The sequence below is a fragment of the Petromyzon marinus genome, chromosome 64 (assembly GCF_048934315.1).
Source record: "Petromyzon marinus isolate PM22_M1 ecotype Great Lakes invasive population chromosome 64, UKy_Petmar_22M1.pri1.0, whole genome shotgun sequence".
Classification (NCBI taxonomy): Eukaryota; Metazoa; Chordata; class Hyperoartia; order Petromyzontiformes; family Petromyzontidae; genus Petromyzon; species Petromyzon marinus.
The window spans coordinates 1,787,683-1,809,983 of NC_133730.1; the positions used below are offsets into that span (position 1 = coordinate 1,787,683).

Here is a 22,301-nt window from a genome sequence, read left to right on the forward strand (position 1 = left end):
TGGGCAGGGATACATGTGCTGGACGTCTGTGAAAAAAGAGCTTTCATAGCTCATCGGATTCCGTCAGCCCAAATAAAGATTCTCACTCTGATAAGTAGACGCCGGCACATTGCTAGAAGGAACGATGGCCGATTGTCAAGAACGATGGCCGAGTGGTCAGCTACGGAATGGAACATTCAAGAGGAGACACTGGCGCTCGTGTTCATGTGCTAAGTTAAATGATTTCATCACGCGACCGTGAGAGATGGCGACAGCTTGGAGATGCTTTCATCCAGCAGCGGACTGATCATGGATGACCATGATATATGAAAAAATATATTTCGGAAAATGTATATCTGCAACTATAGGACTGCATTTAGACCAGGGCATCCCCTTAAAAAAAAGTGGGAGGGGGGTACTCATAATTATCGATGGGCGCTCAGCAGATTAAATGTAGGCTGTCGCGATCAATATTATCCATAAGAGTGTTTTGGGTTAGATCGCGTGGACATAAATGTGTCGTTAAACCCGCCACCACCCCGACGCAGCCAATCAGTAAGGTTTGTCACGTCAACAAAACGGAGCCCCAATTCGTGACGAGCGAAGCACACCGCTGGTGTTCGGAGAGCGGACCCACGGGGTGCGCAACTGCACATTGTGGCGGGTCTCACGTCACATTTACATTCACGCGATCCACCTCCACGCACACCCCCAATGGATAAATGTGGACACTTGGTATGGGCCGGTGGGGCAACATCACCCGGCAGCGCGGCCGTGTTGGTCTGCCCCGTCTGCGAAATCCACCGCGTGGATTGTCCGAGTCTGGGCGACCCTCCTCCTCCCGCTAGGCAAAAGCAGAGCGGCACTGTACATCGAGTAGGGCCCATTCACTGTGCCGCACTCAAGGCTTGCACACACACGCGCGCGCGCACACACACACACGTACACAAATACAACGATCCCCCGTATAGCCTTCACAGACTGTTGGGGAAAGTGCTGTTAGCGAGCAGCACCTATGAAGGCCGGCACGGTGGCATACGAGGGGGTGGAGTGGCCAGCACCACGTGCGACTGCCTTTGTCTCCCCAGCGGCGATGTTTTGTTTACACACCGCACCAGGTACTCATTTGAGGCTGAGTCGACCTAGGGGAGGCCCGGGACCGGTTCAAATAATCGTCGCTGGTGTTGACCGTGAGCGGGGTACAAGCACACATACAATTACACACACATACATTGACACACACATGCCTTCCCTCCTCTCTCTCTCTCTCACTCGCCCTCGGCCAAACAGCGTGACTCATTCATAAAACGATGTTGAAACTAATCCCGGGTATGCAAAACAATGGAGGTGCTACTTCAATAAAAAAAACCAGCGGCCGGCCGGCTGCGGAGAGAGAGAGAAGCCATGACTCACAGGGCAACTTCAAAGTGTTGCCGCCACCACCACGCTCTTCCCGAATAGTGGTGCGGTTCAGTAAAAAAAAACTTGCCAGCTCTTTTACAAAAACATGTTTACTCAGAGGGGATTTTTTTCTCTCTCTCTCTTTGCCCACATACTTTTCCACTCGAAAGATCAAAGAACTATTAAAAACCTTTAACCTTTGGAAGGTATGCCGATGGAGGCAAGGCAGAGTTTGTTTCGTGCCTGTTGTTTTTGGCCAGTGGGAGAGCGAGCGAGCGAGCGGGAGGGCACGGCAGACAGGAGCCGTGGCATCTCACGAGTGCCGTGCCACCAACAATCGCCACCGCCGATCCTACCGCCCCTACCACTTCTTGTTATGAAATCCACAAACATCCCGAGTCGTACCTCCATCCATGGGCGGCGTTGGGGAGGGGCAAAGCGACCCCCCCCCTCTCTCCCAAGTAAATCAAACTCCGCCGATGCCTCCGTCCCAAGTTTTTTTGTCAACATTTTTTTTATTCCGTGCCACGTCAGGCCTTAAACCGCACAACACGTGCTGCTCAACGTGTTCGACATTAATGGGAAAACTTAAAACTCAAACCACGAGTCGAAACGCCGGGCCAAAAAAAAAGAATCTCGCGCGCGGACGGGCCAGCGGACGGGCCAGCCGGTCGGGCCAGAGGAACGCGCCAGCGGCCAGGGCAGCAGAAAAGGAGAGGATGCTTCAGACCCACTGCGCGGCCAGGACGGGGTTAAAGTGTCGGAGCCCACGCGGCAAGTTGCACGGTTGCGTGAATGGAGGCCGAGGCTGTGCACGGTGGGAAGGAGCTGACACGGACCACTCGAAGGCACACCCACCATCACCGTGTCACCGCGCTCTCTCTTGCCTCCCGTCAATTTGCGAGTGCGGCTCTTCAAGCAGCTGTTGCCGACGCAGTGACTTCCACTTCACCCACCCCTCCGCCGCCCACCCATACCCCAACCCCGCTTCCGATCGCAATAAAAGCGATGGGCCTCCCTACCTACGGACCATGCCTATTGATGTCCGCCGTCGGTCCACTGATGTACACGGCGGCGACAACGAGAATAAATGCGTAAAAATTTTCTGAGACCACTGCAGTTTAAGAGGTGGGCAAATAAACACGTTTCTGGCTTTGTTACGGGGTAAGTAAATACACGCAATGCAAGAAAGCCATAAAATGGAAGTTATTGCTGGTAACCAAGACAAGCGTGATGATTAAATCACCGCAAACACTTTCAGATAGCAGCGTTTAGACCACATCAGACTGGTCACAAAGCCATCATCACCACCATCCTCTCTACCCTTCAACTGGAACACAGCAAAATAAACCCTGCCAGGGTCCTGGGCATTTCCACAAATTGTCGCTTGTGAGGCCATAGCAGGCAGAGCCAACACAGCCCCAAGAACTGCTACTCGCAACACTTTCAACACAAACAGGCGCATGGTGCGGCGGGGACACTCAAAACAATTGCACAGGCCCGTGGCACCAAGATCACCCCACGTTCCTCGGGCACGTGTGAGGTCGTGGCTTCCGCACGCTGCACCGCACCGGGAATCCGCGACTCTACCGTGAGAGCTCGGATTGTACAGGGCGCCCCATCTACAAGCAAAGCGCACGTTTGGTGACAACGAAAACCCGACACTCTATAAACGATCCTCCCCCCGGGCTGCAGCAAACAACCGACTGTTTGCGAGCGGCGGCGCAACAGGAAATGTGCTGCGCGCGAGTGCTTATGTAGAGAGCTTGGGTTCTACGTCTCAGGAATTACGAAAAAATAAACCGGCCTGCCCCTGCGAGTTCACAAAAAAGCGACACACCGACGGCGACCGACAACGGAGGGACGACTCCTCCGGCAGGTCATTTTAATCGATCCCTGCCCGAAACCGAGGAGGGGGTGGAATCATTCGACGTGCGGATCGACGGGACGGCACTTACTCTCGTGGGCGGTGGCCGCGGCTCTCGGGAAGTCCATGCTGCTGTAGGGGCCGTAGTCCCCCTTGGCTGCGTTGCTGCAGTTGACGTGCGTCGACCGGCGCCCGCCGCCCTCGTCGCCCGCCGCCGTCGCGGCCGCGCCGTCGTCGGACACCAGGAACGCGATGTAGTTGAGGCCGTTCTCGAAGCCGGCCGAAGCCTTGCGCGACATCGTCGACAGGCCCTGCTCCATCGCGCCCGTGCCACCGGGTGAGGAGGCCGACGCCCACACGCTCTCGAAGGAGCCGTGGTGCTTGGCGTCCTCCAGGAGCGACCAGGACTGCGAGCCGAGGGTCGTCGACGCCTTGGCCGCCGGCGCCGACGACACGGAGGAGAACGTCTCGGAGCTGTGGCGCCGCCGGCCCTGCTCGTTGGCCCGGATCACCTTGGCGCCCTCGTCCGGGTTCGAGACGGCGAAGGTGGGCGTCCCGCCGGGCGCGTGCTCAACGAGCGACAGCCGATTCATCCCGGGCGTCAGGCCCACCGCCCTGGCCGCTTCGGGCTTCGGGGAGGGCAGGGGTTTTGACGCGGAAGGCGGGGGAGCCACCTGGAAGGTCATCTCCGTGTAGTCGCTCTCCGCCTCGTACAGGGGCGCGGAGAGATGCGTGCCGCCCACGTGCACTGGCTGGTAGCCGAGGCCTGCGCAGGGATCCTCCGGCGAAAATGGGCCCGGCACGGACCTCGGGGACGCCGGCTCGCCCGCCGGGAGCTTGGCAGGGCCCACGCAATCGAACTTTCTGGGGCTTGGTCTCCAGCTTCCGTTCATCCCGTAGCACGTGGGGGAGTCAGTCGGGGTGCTTTTCAGCGACGATTTGCCGAGGTCTGCGGGGTCAGAGTTCGACACGGCGCAGTCGACCTTTGCCCTGAAATGGATGTTGACGTACTCGCCGGGGCTCACCGGCTCGGCGACGCGGTGAGGCTCGGCGCCCTGCTCCTGGGGCTCAGGTTTGATGCGGCTGAGCAGCAGCTTGCTCGGACAAATAGTTCTGCCGCTCTGCTTTTTCGCCGCTCTCCTGATGCCAGAGCCAGACGTGGAGGGCGTGCCGTCGCTTGTCAAACTATCGTTGCTCGAAGACGAAGACTTGTCTCCGCCGAACAGGATCTCCTGTCTCGTTTTCACATTTGCGGGGTCGCTCTCGGGCGCGCAGGGCTGAACGACGCTGTACTTTCTCGTGGCTGCCTTACACGAGTGAGGCAGTGCGTTATAGAGGTAGCTTACTTTCTCAGTCCCAGCCATCACCGGCGCAAACATCTCCTCCGGCGTCGAACCCATCACTCCGCCGGGCGACATGTTCATGTAATGACCTGACATGTTGCCCACCCCGTCGTCCGCGCTTCCAGAAGACCCCACGGGGTTGCTAGCGTTCGCCCATTTCACCACGTACTCCTGGCCCGCGTCGGGAGAAAAGTTTCCACCGTTCAAACCGGGAGACATCATCATGTAACCGTCGTCCGTCGCAGAGGTCCTCTGCCTGGGATTCACTATCTGCTGGGGGGCCGAGACACTCTTCGGACTCATCGGGACGTAGTCGTCGTGACGCCCGCCCCCGGCAGCGTTGCAGCAGCCGAGCTGCGGCGGCGGGAGCTGAGCGACGCCGGGCGACATCGGCATGTACCCGTCGTCGTCCTTGAGCTTGCCGGCCGTCACCAGGGCCACGTACTCCTCGTGCCGCGTGACCCGTGCCGCCGGCAGGCTGGCCGGCCTGGGCGACACCGAGTAAGCCATGCGGCCCGGGTAGCCGCCGCCGGGCGTCATGGGCGTGTATTCTTCCAGAGAGCCGGCCGCGGCCTGCGAGGGCTTCTGGTGGAACGCCAGCGGCGGCGCGGTGCAGGAGGAGTACCCGCGCTTCGAGTGCAACCCAGGCGCCTTCTCGCCATCGCCCTCTTCCACAGACGAACGCTTGGCGCGCCCCGCGGAGCCCGCGTAGCCGCAGCCCGGGTCCATGGACATGTAATTGTCGGGCTCCTGCTCCTCTCTCACGGGCGGCGTGCGGCCCAGGGACTCGGGCGTGGCGCTGCGGTTGCAGTGGTTCTTGAAGTCGATGGGGCTGGAACCGTACTCGTCGGACGAGATGAACCCGCCGTCGCTGTAGGAGCCCGACACGGAGGTGCTGGAGGGGCGCGCGTACAGCGTGTCCGTGGTGGAGCCCAGCCCGCTGCTCGTGGACGACATGCTCACGGGGCTGGTGACGTGCGACGTGGGGGACGGCGCCGCGGGCACCGACACCGAGCGGCCCGTCACGTTGAGCAGCGGCTGCAGCTTGGAGCTCTTGCGCAGGGAGTGCGGGTAGCCCCCGATGAACGCCGTGGGGCTCACGCTCACGGGGCTGCCGGCCACCGAGTAGGGCCTGCAGGCTGCGCGGTCGCCCTCGCTGGCCGTGCGCACGCGGATGCCGGCGAGGCCGGCCTTGGTCGCGGGAGACGAGCAGGCGGCGTTGAGGCTCTCCGTGCGCGAGCGCCGCGTCAGCCCCGTCTTGCTCGGCGGGAGGCTCTTCATGTGCCTCCGCTGCGGCACCGAGATGGGGTTGGTGGAGCTGCTCGACGCGGAGTGGCTCTTGCTGCGCGGCCTGAAGTCCGGGAACTCGCCCATCGCCTTCATGGCCTCCAGGATGGTCTCGTGCAGGTTTTGCGCCACCACGCAGTCCTCCACCTGCATCCAGAACTCGCCGGGCCCCGTGACGGCCGAGCGGCCCAGCTCGATGAAGAAGAGGTTGTCGGAGTGGCCGCACCGCCTGATGTTCATGAGCTGCAGGGCCACGTCCGGCGTCACCGAGTTCAGCTTCACGAAGCTGATGGTGCGCGCCGAAAGGCACAGCCGGTACACCCCGCACATGTTCCTGCTCTGGCCGAGTCCGCGAGGCTTCAGGGTCACCTGCCACACCTCGCTGGAGAAGGTGCCTGCCTGCGGCGAGGAGGCGGTGGGGACGGCCCCGTATATAGCGTCAGAGCACAGCTTCTCTTCCTCCGCTCCGCCCGCTCCCCCTCCTCCTCCTGACGTTCCACCGCCTCCGCCGCCACCCCCTCCGACCCCCCCCGCGCCCCTCGCCGCCCCCGCGGCGGCGCGCGGCCTCGTCGCCCCCCCGGCGTCCCCGGGCACGTGGGGCGGCAGCGAAGCGCGAGCCTGCGCCAGCAGGTCGGAGAGGGCGCGGTGCCACGCGTCCTGCTCCTGCTCGCTCTCGGCGGCCACGGCGAAGTATTCGTCCTTGGTGTAGAGCGCCACGAGGTAGCGGTGGCGCGCGTCGGCGCGCCTGCTCACGCACAGGCACGTGTGCAGCGCCACGGAGCGCTTGGGCCCGCCCGAGCGCTGCCGCCACTTGCGCTCGCTCTCGTAGTACTCGAGGCGGCCGGCGGGGCTGGCCGGCTCAGGCCCGCGCAGCACGAAGAAGCGGCGGTGCGCGCTCTTCTGCTTGCGCAGGTACCCGCACTTGAGGACGGCCGCGGGCCGCTCAGCCGCGGGCTCTGCCACGTTGGGCATGCTGGCTCTGAAGGTGCACGCACGCACACACGCACGCACGCACGCACATAAAGGTGTTACTCTCGCTCGGTGCGCCTACGCGGCGGAGGTTTCCTCACGACACAGACGCGGTCACCTCCGATTTGCACGGTTGGCTACGTACGGTGCGAAAGAGGTTCAACACGCATGCATGCGTTCCGTGATACACAGACGCAGAGTGACTCTGGCACAGACATAGTCACCCAGATACGCACACACAGTTACTCTGGTGGACAGAGTCACCCAGATACACAGGCACATAGTCACTCGGACACACAGTCACCCACATACACAGATACAAAGTCACTCTGACGCAGTAACCCACATACACACAGTCACTCTGACACAGCCGTTTAGTCACCATGACACACAGCCATATATAGTCACCCTTAACATGCTTAAAATTCGATGTTACGCTATGCTACCATCGTGTAATAACGATCACAAGGGAATTGCAATCAAAAGGTCGCCGGTTCAATCCGTTCTCCTGGCGTGCCAGTTGAAACAACGGGGCGAGTGTCTTAAAATCCGACACACGCTCCTTTCTCAACCAGCAGCGTAAAGTGGGTCAGCCGCAGTTGGACAATCAGCAAGGGCTGCCTGTGGTGGGGCAAAGATTGGGTACTTTAAAAATGTACGGCCGGCGTGGAACCGTTCGGACCAATCCCCGAGGGTTTGCTCTCAAGAGCTCCCTCGAGCGGAAGCTCTTCACTCGGCAGCGGCGTGCTCGAGCAATTGCAGGGCCGCACCTTTATCTCACGCCAAAAGCATGTTGTGCAGATGTATCGCATAATGCACCGCACAGACATACATTGCACGCATACTTTAGGCGGGCTATAAACAGCGATACAACGCGTAGCGTGCATACTTTTACAAATATATAACACTCTGACACACGGATAGATTACAACACATGACACACGTACATAACAAACATGCAGATGCACTGTGACACATAACACAGATGCATAACGCGTTCACACAGATGCATAACAACACTAAAACATACACATGCATACAATGAACACAACCATCACGTATACTGTATCTTACAGATACATTACAAACACGTGCATTTTGCATGTACAGTATACACAAAAGCCATACATTACACACACATATGCGGTGCTGTACAACACATATCAATTACAGAAACGGATCACACACAGCTGTAAACAGATATATTAACTTACACACCAGAGTACATTGTATGCACAGTATGTTGAACTTCTTTCGCAACGTACGAAGCCAAACCGTGCTAATGGGAAGCCGTGTTAACAAAAAAAATAAGCATACGCATTCATAAAAACGACTATAACTACATTAAAAACAACGCATACTGTATTACACGCAAAATTCAAACACGCGTATTCCAACATACATCATCAAATACTGCCAGCTAACACGTTCGTTCCGCCCATATTATAATCATGCATCGCCACATTCGCGATGCATTGCACACACTAGCAGCGACGTACAGGGGGCGCTATCGACAGAGGCTGGTCTCAGGCCCTAAACGTGCAAATGACCTCCAGGTTACTTCCCACAAGTCACTCCGGCCAGGTCACTCCCCTCCAGCACCTGCGGTTCTCAGGAGACTTGTGGTTCCTCGGGAACACCACGGGGTCCGCGAAAAAGGGATGTGATGCAAAGGCAGCCTGTGCCGGACAATAACGGCAGTTAAATTTCGATTTAAAGCTTTCGTGACTGCAAGAATTCATCTTGTGGCCGAAACGTCGTGAGAATATTATTGTGTTATTTTATTTTATCAATTTATTATTTTTATTCTCATTCTACGTCACTTTACCGAAATAACGGCAGTGTGTTGTTTGGGATATTCATTATGTTCCTTTACTTACGACGTTTAATTAAAAAAAGGAAGTTTGGTAAATTACACTGATTTAAACTACCGTAGCCTTAAGATATAAATTCTTCCCCCCCCCCCCCCTTAAAAAAATAAACCTTATAGCTGCGTAAAATACAAAAACCACGTGTTTATGTTCCGGTAATATAAATCATGTTGTATTGCTGGCATTTAGAGAGAAGCAATTGCGTTTTTGTCACCAGGGGTAGTGGTGGAGGGGGGTGAGGCTGAGTGGCGGTGCGCGGAAATGTTTGCATCGGCTGAGCGGTCTGTGAGCCAAAGGAAGTTTTGAGAAAGAGCGGGTCTCAACACCATGTGTTTTTTTGCGGATTTACGAGAACATTTTAACGTGGCTCTGCGAGCTCACTTCTGGGTCAGTTTTGGTGAGTGAAATCTGCGATGGTTGTGGATAATTTGGATACATTTGCCACGACCTCTGGGTTACTTCTCTGATTTGCATTTTTTGTGTTGTTGCGTGAATAATAAGCGCAATGAAAAAATGCGGATAATGGGAAGGTCTGCACATCGATTGGGAGGCAGTTCCAGCAACAGTGGGGATAATATAGAGGCGAATTGAGAGGAATTGCACTGTATGCCACACATGCCTATAGGCACACAAACCCATTGCCCATGCATGTAGCCTTTTGCTCACATAAACATGCATCACATACATAGCAGACTCAAGACACACAAACACTGGCAGACTGATACACACGTGCACAGGAACACTAAGCCAAGCATCACAGACATACAGGCCAAGGGCATATTGAGACACAGACATAAACCAAGCATCTTAGGTAGAGACAGACCAAACATTGCAGACACAGATGAAATAAGACATTTCAGACACACCTAAGACAAATACCACGCACGACAGGCACTGTCATTAAAGCCACAGACTAAACATCACACAATGCATACGCAAGATACAGGACAGACACGTACACAAATCAGAAATCACGGTCCACATTCTAATAATAGTATGGAGGATATACAGACAGCGGAACGACGCGAATGAGCTACAACCCAGACCAGACATGGGAGACACATGAACGTCTCATTACATAAGGTTTTCAGCGCACACTGCAGAAGGCGCATACGCTGAGTGGACAAAACTGACAAGCAGAGACCAGACATAGCACGCGCAAACACACACGCATAGCAGAAACAGAAGATATCTCACAGTGTGGCACAGCAGACGTCTATCAAACGTTGAGCAGAACATCGTAGACTGAGCAGATGTGGAAAAAACACACACGCAGGTATCTCAGACGCAGACACGCGCGCATACACACAAGGCAGTCACACTGACGTGAACACACACACGGACGGACCTTTGCATTAAAAGCACACTGGGTGGACACGGACACATTCACAACAGCACACTGGGTAGACACAGACAAGTCAGACACATTCACAACATCATGCTGGGTAGACACAGACAAGTCAGACACATTCACAACAGCATACTGGGTAGACACAGACAAGTCAGACACGTTCACAACAGCATGCTGGGTAGACACAGACAAGTCAGACACATTTACAACAGCATACTGGGTAGACACAGACAAGTCAGACACAATCACAACAGCATACTGGGTAGACACAGACAAGTCAGACACATTCACAACAGCATACTGAGTATACACAGACAAGTCAGACACATTCACAACAGCATACTGAGTATACACAGACAAGTCAGACACGTTCACAACATCATGCTGGGTAGACACAGACAAGTCAGACACATTCACAACAGCATAACGGGTAGACACAGACAAGTCAGACACATTCACAACAGCATACTGGGTAGACACAGACAAGTCAGACACGTTCACAACAGCATGCTGGGTAGACACAGACAAGTCAGACACATTCACAACAGCATAACGGGTAGACACAGACAAGTCAGACACATTCACAACAGCATAATGGGTAGACACAGACAAGTCAGACACATTCACAACAGCATAATGGGTAGACAAAGACAAGTCAGACACATTCACAACAGCATACTGGGCAGACACAGACAAGTCAGACACGTTCACAACATCATGCTGGGTAGACACAGACAAGTCAGACACATTCACAACAGCATACTGGGTAGACACAGACAAGTCAGACACAATCACAACAGCATACTGGGTAGACACAGACAAGTCAGACACATTCACAACAGCATACTGGCTAGACACAGACAAGTCAGACACATTCACAACAGCATACTGGGTAGACACAGACAAGTCAGACACATTCACAACAGCATAACGGGTAGACACAGACAAGACAGACACATTCACAACAGCATGCTGGGTAGACACAGACAAATCAGACACGTTCACAACATCATGCTGGGTAGACACAGACAAGTCAGACACATTCACAACAGCATGCTGGGTAGACACAGACAAGTCAGACACATTCACAACAGCATGCTGGGTAGACACAGACAAGTCAGACACAATCACAACAGCATACTGGGTAGACACAGACAAGTCAGACACAATCACAACAGCATACTGGGTAGACACAGACAAGTCAGACACATTCACAACAGCATACTGGGTAGACACAGACAAGTCAGACACATTCACAACAGCATAACGGGTAGACACAGACAAGACAGACACATTCACAACAGCATGCTGGGTAGACACAAACAAATCAGACACGTTCACAACATCATGCTGGGTAGACACAGACAAGTCAGACACATTCACAACAGCATGCTGGGTAGACACAGACAAGTCAGACACATTCACAACAGCATGCTGGGTAGACACAGACAAGTCAGACACATTCACAACAGCATACTGAGTATACACAGACAAGTCAGACACGTTCACAACATCATGCTGGGTAGACACAGACAAGTCAGACATATTCACAACAGCATAACGGGTAGACACAGACAAGTCAGACACATTCACAACAGCATGCTGGGTAGACACAGACAAGTCAGACACATTCACAACAGCATAACGGGTAGACACAGACAAGTCAGACACATTCACAACAGCATAACGGGTAGACAGACAAGTCAGACATATTCACAACAGCATGCTGGGTAGACACAGACAAGGCAGACACATTCACAACAGCATGCTGGGTAGACACAGACAAGTCAGACACATTCACAACAGCATACTGGGTAGACACAGACAAGTCAGACACATTCACAACAGCATACTGAGTATACACAGACAAGTCAGACACATTCACAACAGCATACTGAGTATACACAGACAAATCAGACACATTCACAACAGCATACTGGGTAGACACAGACAAGGCAGACACATTAATAATGGCACGGGGGTGCAAGGACACAGGAACACACCCATAGGCGTACGTACACGTACACACATAAACACATAGAAACGCATACATTGACACGCGTACATAGACACATGCACATGTTGACAGGCACATTGACACACACACATGCGCATACAGTACAAATACACAATGATACGCAATTACACACAGACAATTTCATACGCACAAACATATTGACACATATTGACGCGCGTACACAGATACGCATTGACACATACACACAGTAACACATACACACAGTAACACACACACACACACACCCATACAAAGTACACACGTGGATACACACATTGATACATGCTTACAAACCGACACACAAACAACACACGACTCGCGCACATACAACACACATTGCCAGATTCACACACACACGTCGACTTACACACACACACGTAAACACGCCGACATGAACGCACGCGTTAACCCTCCACACACACGCACATACACAACACACACACACAGGCAACACACACAGGCACATACACAACACACACACAGGCACATACACAACACACACACACAGGCAACACACACAGGCAATACACACACAGAGGCAATACACACACACAGGCAACACACACACACAGGCAATACACACACAGGCAATACACACGCAACACACACACAGGCAACACACGCACACAGACAACACACAGGCAATACACACACGGAGTGAACACACACGCACACCACACCACTAACATACACACATTGACAGGCGCGGACACATAGGCGCAAGACACGACATCACATGGACACAACCGCCACCCGCAGATACAACCGCACGCGCTGTTTACACGTAAACAACAACAACAACCACCACAAATATTAGCGCCGCTTCTCGTCGATGCGCGCCGCCGGTTAAAAATAAAAAAAAATAGAAAATAGAAACCGATGGCTCTGAGGTACCGTCTCAGCGGAGTGGCCGCGCTGCTGCTGCCGCTGCTGATGCCGCTGTTGCTGATGCTACTGCTGATGATGATGTTGTTGATGTTGTTGATGCCACCGCTGCTGCTGCTGCTGCCGTCGCCGCCGCTGCGCTCATCCCGGCCCCGCCGTCTGCCGAGCAAAACAACACGTCACGTGACACCCCCCCCCCCCACTAGCCCCGCCCTCAGCCACGCCCACAGCCCCGCCCCGCCACTACGCGGGGGGGCGCGGGGTGCCCGACATGCACCGCACGCAAAATTCATCATACACACTACACTACATCATGCACTGCAAATACACTACATCATACACTACATATACACTACATATACACTACATATACACTACATTTACACTACATCATACACTACATCATACACTACATATACACTACATCATACACTGCAAATACACTACATCATACACTACATATACACTACATATACACTACATCATACACTACATATACACTACATATACACTACACTACATCATACACTACATCATACACTACACTACACTACATCATACACTACATATACACTACACTACATCATACACTACATACACACTACACTACATCATACACTACATATACACTACACTACATCATACACTACATATACACTACACTACATCATACACTACATATACACTACACTACATCATACACTACATATACACTACACTACATCATACACTACATACACACTACACTACATCATACAGTACATATACACTACACTACATCATACACTACATATACACTACACTACATCATACACTACATACACACTCCACTACATCATACACTACATATACACTACACTACATCATACACTACATATACACTACACTACATCATACACTACATACACACTACACTACATCATACACTACATCATACACTACAAATACACTACACTGCATCATACACTACATACACACTACATACACACTACATCATACACTACATACACACTACATTACACTACATAGCACTACACTACACTACATCATACACTATATATACACTACACTACATACACACTACACACATATACATCATGTACACACACACACTACATACACACTACACACATATACATCATACACACAACACACACACAGCACACACACAACACACACACAGCACACAACACACACACAGCACACACACACGCAGGAATAGACAAACAACACGTACAGCCTGCATACTCCACACCTCCCACACGAACACCCTTCAAAATGCGTAAACAACCTTCCCAACAACACAATTACCACACAAACACCTGCCTACTGCACAACACCTCCACCGCATACACCCAGCCTCGATCCAACAGCCAGCCCGCCTCGCACACAAAACACACAGCACACACACAGCACATACACACACAACACACATAACATACACAACGCGTACACACAACACACACACAGCACACACACAGCACACACACAACACACACACAGCACACACACACAGGACGCACACACATCACACACACATCACACACACACACAGCACACACAATACACACCGCACACACACAACACACATACAGCACACACACACATAACGCACACACAACACACACACAACGCATACACAAATAACACACAACGCATACACACATAACACACAACACACACAACACACACATCACACACACAACACACACACAACGCACACACACATCACACACATAACGCACATACAACACACACAACGCATACACACATAACACACAACACACACATCACACACATACAACACACACACAACACACACAGCACACACATAGCACACACACACCCCACACGCACAACACACACACATAGCACACACCCCACACACATAGCACACACACACCCCACACGCACAACACACACACACATAGCACACACACACCCCACACACACAACACACACATAGCACGCACACACACACCCCACACACACAACACACACACATAGCACACACACACAACACACACACATAGCACACACACACACCCCACACACATAGCACACACACATAGCACACACACCCCACACACACCACACACACCCCACACACAGCACACACACACAGCACACACACACAGCACACACACACAACACACACACATAGCACACACACATAGCACACACACATAGCACACACACATAACACACACACCCCACACACAACACACAGCACACACACACCCCACACACACACACCCCACACACACAACACACACACCCCACACACACAACACACACACAGCACACACAACACACACACACCCCACACACACACCCCGCACACACCCCATACACACAGCACACACACGTAGCACACACACAACACACACACACAACACACACACCCCACACACACACAACACACACACACACAACACACACACCCCACACACAAAGCACACACACAACACACACACACAACACACACACACCCCCCACACAACACACACACACAACACACACACCCCACACACACAGCACACACACAACACACACACACAACACACACACACCCCACACACACACAACACACACACAACACACACACCCCACACACACAGCACACACACAACACACACACACCACACACACACAACACACACACACAACACACACACAACACACACAACACACACACACAACACACACACACACACCCCACACACACACAACACACACACACAACACACACACCCCACACACACAGCAGACACACAACACACACACAACACACACACAACACACACACACAACACACACACACCCCACACACCCTCTCGTTCTGACGTCTACATCGACACTTCCGAACGTCCCTGCGCCACAACTAATACACAGCCCAACGACCCTACAGCCCAACGACCCTACAGCCCAACGACCCTACAGCCCAACCATTTAATGAAGTAGAACGTGTTGTCTATATTTATTTAAAGTTGCGCATTTTGATGTGACGTCACATTTCTCAACCCCCCCCCCCCCCTTAGGTGTGTGACGTCATTTATGGACGGCCCCTTACCGGCGAAACGTGACGGTACTCGAATTATAAATGTTGTAGCGGGGTTGCTGTCCAACACACAACCGGTGTGTGCTGGACTAGTCTATTACACTCTACACTACACTATATACTACACTATATACTACACTATAATTGTAAATGTTGTAGCGGGGTTACTCTCCAACACACAACCGGTGTGTGCTGGACTAGTCTACTACACTATACACTACACTATATACTACACTATATACTACACTATAATTGTAAATGTTGTAGCGGGGTTACTGTCCAACACACAAGCGGTGTGTGCTGGACTAGTATACTACACTCTACACTACACTATACACTACTCTATATACTACACTATAATTGTAAATGTTGTAGCGGGGTTACTCTCCAACACACAACCGGTGTGTGCTGGACTAGTCTACTACACTATACACTACACTATATACTACACTATATACTACACTATAATTGTAAATGTTGTAGCGGGGTTACTGTCCAACACACAATCGGTGTGTGCTGGACTAGTATACTACACTATACACTACATTATACACTACACTATATACTACATTATAATTGTAAATCTTGTAGCGGGGTTACTCTCCAACACACAACCAGTTTTTGTGTTGGGTTTTAATTTTAGACTCGGATAACAATTCGTAAATCGCGTTTGAAAAACGTAATCGAAATAATCAAGTTGGATAACCGTGGAGCGTTTGTCATTGTGCATGGGTGCTGGTGAAACAGTCAAGGGAACGAATATAATATACAACATATAAGATACAACATATAATATACAACATATAATATACAACATATACGAGATGGTAGGGGGTGTGGGCTATAACAGCCCCCCATCAAACTTAATCTAATCCTGGGTGTCTCTTAGGCATATATAAAAATGTTGAGGTGTCCGGAATATCCATGAGCTCTCTACTTATCTCTGCGTGGCTTATGTCGAGCAACCATGAGAGGTTCCGATGTAAACGAGTGAGCTTTTCAACTGCTTTGCGAATTTGTGATTTGCATATACACCCACACACCGACTCACTCTTTTGCAAATCAGATTAATCCTGGTTTCTTTAGAATTCCCACTTGGTTAAACAAAATAAACCTTGAAACTTGAACTTACTAACTCATTTTTCCACTCACCCAATATCTCACTCACCCACCCACCACTTTCACACAGTTGGGAATTGGTGGATATGCGCGCCTGTAATTCATCGCTGTAGAGACATTGAGGGTTGATGGATCACCGCACAGACATTGTAAAACACTATTCCCGCGGGCGTTGAGGTGTCATACCCTGGCTCAAACAGAAGGCAGTAACAGCGAGTGGACTAATCGCCAGTTGTTTTCATCTGTACGGGGATAGAGCGTTGCCCCCTCGCGCCCGTGGGTTTTCTCCGTGTGCTCCGGTTTCCTCCCACTGGTATGAACAATCATTAATTGCCTGGAAACATCTTTAAAAACGATTCAAACACACTGAGGCTGTGCCCTCTCGGACAGAAGTCCCACCACTTTCCTGGATAAATATATATGTTTTAAACACATCTTTGGGGCAGTTCCACGTTACATGGTCCACGTCTCGGAAGTTCGTATCCACGGTCGTGCCACTTGCAGAGTCGCTGACAGAATGTCGTTTCGTCGACCTCGTCGCGGTCAGAAGAGCGACCGGTTAAGTCCCGCGGTTGTCTGCAACAACACAGACCCCCGGGTTTAGCCTCGACAACCAGCGAGGACACTGATGAGGGCCCGAACGGAGCACGAGGGGGCCACGGTGAGCCAACAACGACTCCAGCCAGGTGCAACCCCAAGTGGGCACCCCCCTCCCGGGCACCCCCCCCCCCCGCCACCCGTTATTCCTTCTACACCGAACCTTGTCCTGGCGGGTCCCTACGGGGGTGGGGAGAGGAGAGGGAGGCAGTGGGGGGGATGGTAACGAGGTGCGCGCGTCGTGGGTAGCGGAACCTGACGCGTGCAGTGAAGGGAGAGGGGCCGGTGACGCACAGAGGCTGGGCTGGGGGGGCAGAGTAAAGGTGGGAGAGACAGAGGGGACGTGATGAGTGGGATAAGAGAGTGGCTTAGAGAGTGAATGTGGTTTTGTGGCGACGGATGGAGAGTGAGAGAGTGAATGTGATGAGTGGGATAAGAGAGTGGCTTAGAGAGTGAATGTGGTTTTGTGACGAGGGATGGAGAGTGAGTGAATGTGATGAGTGGAATAAGAGAGTGTCTAAGAGAGTGAATGTGGTTTTGTGGCGAGGGATGGAGAGTGAGAGAGTGAATGTGATGAGTGGGATAAGAGAGTGGCTTAGAGAGTGAATGTGGTTTTGTAGCGAGGGATGGAGAGTGAGAGAGTGAATGTGATGAGTGGGATAAGAAAGTGGCTTAGAGAGTGAATATGGTTTTGTAGCGAGGGATGGGGAGTGCGAGAGTGAATGTGATGAGTGGAATAAGATAGTGTCTAAGAGAGTGAGTGTGGTTTTGTGGCGAGGGATGGAGAGTGAGAGAGTGAATGTGATGAGTGGGATAAGAGAGTGGCTTAGAGAGTGAATGTGGTTTTGTGACGAGGGATGGAGAGTGAGTGAATGTGATGAGTGGAATAAGAGAGTGTCTAAGAGAGTGAATGTGGTTTTGTGGCGAGGGATGGAGAGTGAGAGAGTGAATGTGATGAGTGGGATAAGAGAGTGGCTTAGAGAGTGAATGTGGTTTTGTAGCGAGGGATGGAGAGTGAGAGAGTGAATGTGATGAGTGGGATAAGAAAGTGGCTTAGAGAGTGAATATGGTTTTGTAGCGAGGGATGGGGAGTGCGAGAGTGAATGTGATGAGTGGAATAAGATAGTGTCTAAGAGAGTGAGTGTGGTTTTGTGGCGAGGGTTGGAGAGTGAGAGAGTGAATGTGATGAGTGGGATAAGAGAGTGGCTTAGAGAGTGAATGTGGTTTTGTGGCGAGGGATGGAGAGTGAGAGAGTGAATGTGATGAGTGGGATAACAGAGTGTCTAAGAGAGTGAATGTGGTTTTGTGGCGAGGGGAGAGTGAGAGAGTGAATGTGATGAGTGGAATAAGAGAGTGTCTAAGAGAGTGAATGTGGTTTTGTGGCGAGGGATGGAGAGTGATAAAGTGAATGTGATGAGTGGGATAAGAGAGTGGCTTAGAGAGTGAATGTGGTTTTGTGGCGAGGGATGGAGAGTGAGAGAGTGAATGTGATGAGTGGAGGGGGGAGTGACGCTTCGGAGGTGAATGGAAGTCCGGCAGAGTCACTGGGAGTGAGACGCAGAGACAGAATGAATGGGAGAGTTCGAGAGTGAGTGGGAGTCTCAGAGTGAATGTGATTAGTGAGGAGGGAGGCAGGGAGGGATTGGTGGGAGACTGACAGAGCGAATTTCATGAGTGACGCAAGGAGGCTAAAGCACATCAGGAAAAATTCAGGGAGTAAATTTGATTTCTAGTGATGAAGGAACGCTGAGTGGACGCTACGGGGGTAGCAGACCAAGGGTGAATGTGGTGACCCCTGATGGGGGGGGAGAATGAGAGGGACGGGGTAGAGGAGAGAGACTGAGACCATGACTTGTAAGAGGCTAACATGAGAACACGAGAGCGCCTTGAATGGTGGAGAGGCCCATACTGTGTGACAACTTAAGCTACGGCGGAGTGAATGAGATGGCTTGGAGGAGGGGGGAGAGGGCGGGGAAGATTGCGGAGGATTAATGAAATGATAATCACACTAACATGGAAGAGCGAGACGGTGAATGAGAGACAAGATCTCTGAAATCAGGAGGAATGAGGAACCAGCAGAGAGAGAGTGCTGAGAGAGAGAGAGAGGTGAAGATGGAACATTGAGATAAGGACGAATGAATGAGAAGGGCCGGTGTGTGTGTGTGGGGGGTGACTGAGGCATGAGGAAGGAGGGGAGAGAGAGAGAGAGAAGGGGGGGTGGGTGAGTGTTGAGCGGGAGGGATTGGACGCTGGGGAGGGAGGGGAAAGTGAGTCAACAACAGCGGACGGAGGCAGATGAGGGGAGGGGTTGGAGGAGCTGGAGAGGTGCATTCTTGGTTGGCAATCAAGCCGGGGCTGCGGGATCCTGGGGACCACCGCGATGTCTCACCCAGCCCCCCCCCTCCTCCTCCCCCCTCACAAAACCCCTCCCACGCAGAGAGGGGTCCCCCTCCTACCCACCCAGCTCCCTCCCTCCAGACCCCACCTCACAGCACCCCCCTCCCTCCCACCTCCCCTCCCTCCCACCCTCCTCCCCTCTCTCCCTCCCTCCTCCCCTCTCTCCCTCACTCCTCCACTCTCTCCCTCCCTCCCAGCATCCCTTTCTCCCTCCCAGAATTCCCACTATCCCTCCCGGCATCCTTCCCAGCAACCCTCCCTCCCAGCTAACCCCCTCTCCCAGAAATCAGCACTTTCTCTCCCGGCATCCATCTCTCCTTGCCGGTATCCCTCACACTATCCCTCTCCCCCTCGCCAGATCCATCTCTCCTTTCTGGACCCCTAGCTCGCACCCTCTCACCCATCCCTTCCAGAACTGACCTTCCCCCCCCCCCCACCATCATCCCTTATTCCTAACCCTACCGCTCTACAATAACAGTGAGCTCCGATGCAATGCTAATTCAGGAGAGGAAGCAAAAAGACACCCTTAGCTGTGCGTGTTTTGGCACGTGGGAAGACGACTGAGCACGCGGAGGTGAGCCACATTCGTGAAAGGGGTAAGGGGCTGTCCATAAATGACGTCACGCGATTTTGGATTATTTTTTACCCCCCCCCCCACGTCACACGTCACAAAAAGTCAGACCCCCCTCAAATATGACGTCACAACGCTGTGCCCCCCCCCCCAACCATATTTCCATTTTGAAAATGAAACATGCTTCACACTATTGTCATTGTAGTGCGTATTTAATGTGGCGCTGTACTCTGATGTTGTAGGAGAAAACATTTATTAAAAAGTCTATTTAATTAAGTAGAACGTGTTGTCTATATTTATTTAAAGTTACGTATTTTGATGTGACGTCACATTTCTCAACTCCCCCCCCCCCCGTCACACATCGTCACAAATTTCTGACCCCCCCCCCCCCAGATGCGTGACGTCATTTATGGACGGCCCCTTACACACAGAGGCGAGGTTGATGGTAATGTCGAGCAACAGCTTTCACTGTGCGTTGAGATGGCTGAGCCAGGCGATTGCGTCCGGAGTAGCGAGAGTGGTCCATCGTCGCCTCCGCTGCCGTGACGATGGCTCCTTTGCGTATTTGTGAGTCGCCCATCGAGTCCGGGCTCTAGGTCCCTTGGTTCTGTTCTGGGTGACCGTTTAAGCAAACCTGCCTTTGCCCAATCTTGTGTGTGTCTCTGTTATTGTTGAATGACTTCAACTTGCAACGCGTCGCCAAAGAGTGCTCGCTCGCTCTGGAAGGAGAGGGACCACGTGTCAGCAAGTGCCCAAACTCCACCGTGTCTTCTCGAGAGTAAGGTGGTATCGGCCAATGAATGAGTGTTTACGTGTGAGCAGTGTCGGATGAAGCTATTGCGGGGCCTGTAGTATGATGTTATAAAGGGGCCCTACATTAAAAAAAATAAACCACGTAAATATTAAATACACAAATGTTTAACTTGCATAGTAAAGTAATTGTATTTTTTTTCATTTTCTATACGGCCAGATAATACGACAAATCGCTAACCTAAAAAACACAGTCGTTCGTAAAAGTTGAAGGCGGTATAGTACTATAGTAATAGAGCAAGTGCACAATCACTGAACTGGAATTGATAGCTTGAAAGCATTTAGCGCGGGGCTCTTGAAAGTGCGGGGCCCGTAGCTACATTTGTAGTAGCTACATTTGTAGCTACTTGTGCTCGGAGGATAATCCGGCACTGCAGGTGAGAAGAAAACCGGACCCACCCGTGAGAAACCCCCACCACGTGCGAGGGGGAAACGCGTCATCCCGTCACTCACCTGGCAAGCCAGGGCATGGCAACTCGACCCCGAACAGGAAGGGAGTTTCCCAACATTCGTGTGATCCACCAACCCTCGCTGTTGCCCCACAAGGTGCTGGATTACAAGCCACGTGCAGCCCGAGAGCATCACGCGATCAGCTCAAAGGGTGCCACGTTAACTCCCGTGAGTTGCGCGGCTCTGCCACGGGAAGCTGCCTTCGCTGAATCAAAGTCACACTCTTAAATTTAACTTTTTATTTTATTTTACCAGCTAAGGGCCCATTGAGCTATGTAGCGACCAAATACTCTAAACGCGTGGTGTTGTTGATTCTAAATGTGGAG

The 22,301-nt window shown here is 52.1% G+C and overlaps 1 protein-coding gene across 1 annotated transcript in view; it reads right to left on the reverse strand.

Annotated features, from left to right (window-relative positions):
- The window catches only part of LOC116956300 (insulin receptor substrate 1-B-like), a 53,937-nt gene extending 40,787 nt beyond the window's left edge, over positions 1 to 13,150 (reverse strand). The window contains exons 1-2 of the mRNA XM_032977805.2: positions 12,980 to 13,150; positions 3,339 to 6,856 (exon numbers count right to left, since the gene is read on the reverse strand). Coding sequence (XP_032833696.1) covers positions 3,339 to 6,849 — 3,511 coding nt within the window. The 5' untranslated portion in view covers positions 6,850 to 6,856; positions 12,980 to 13,150. The remainder of the gene's footprint in view (positions 1 to 3,338; positions 6,857 to 12,979) is intronic.
- Between the last annotated feature and the right edge of the window lie 9,151 nt (positions 13,151 to 22,301).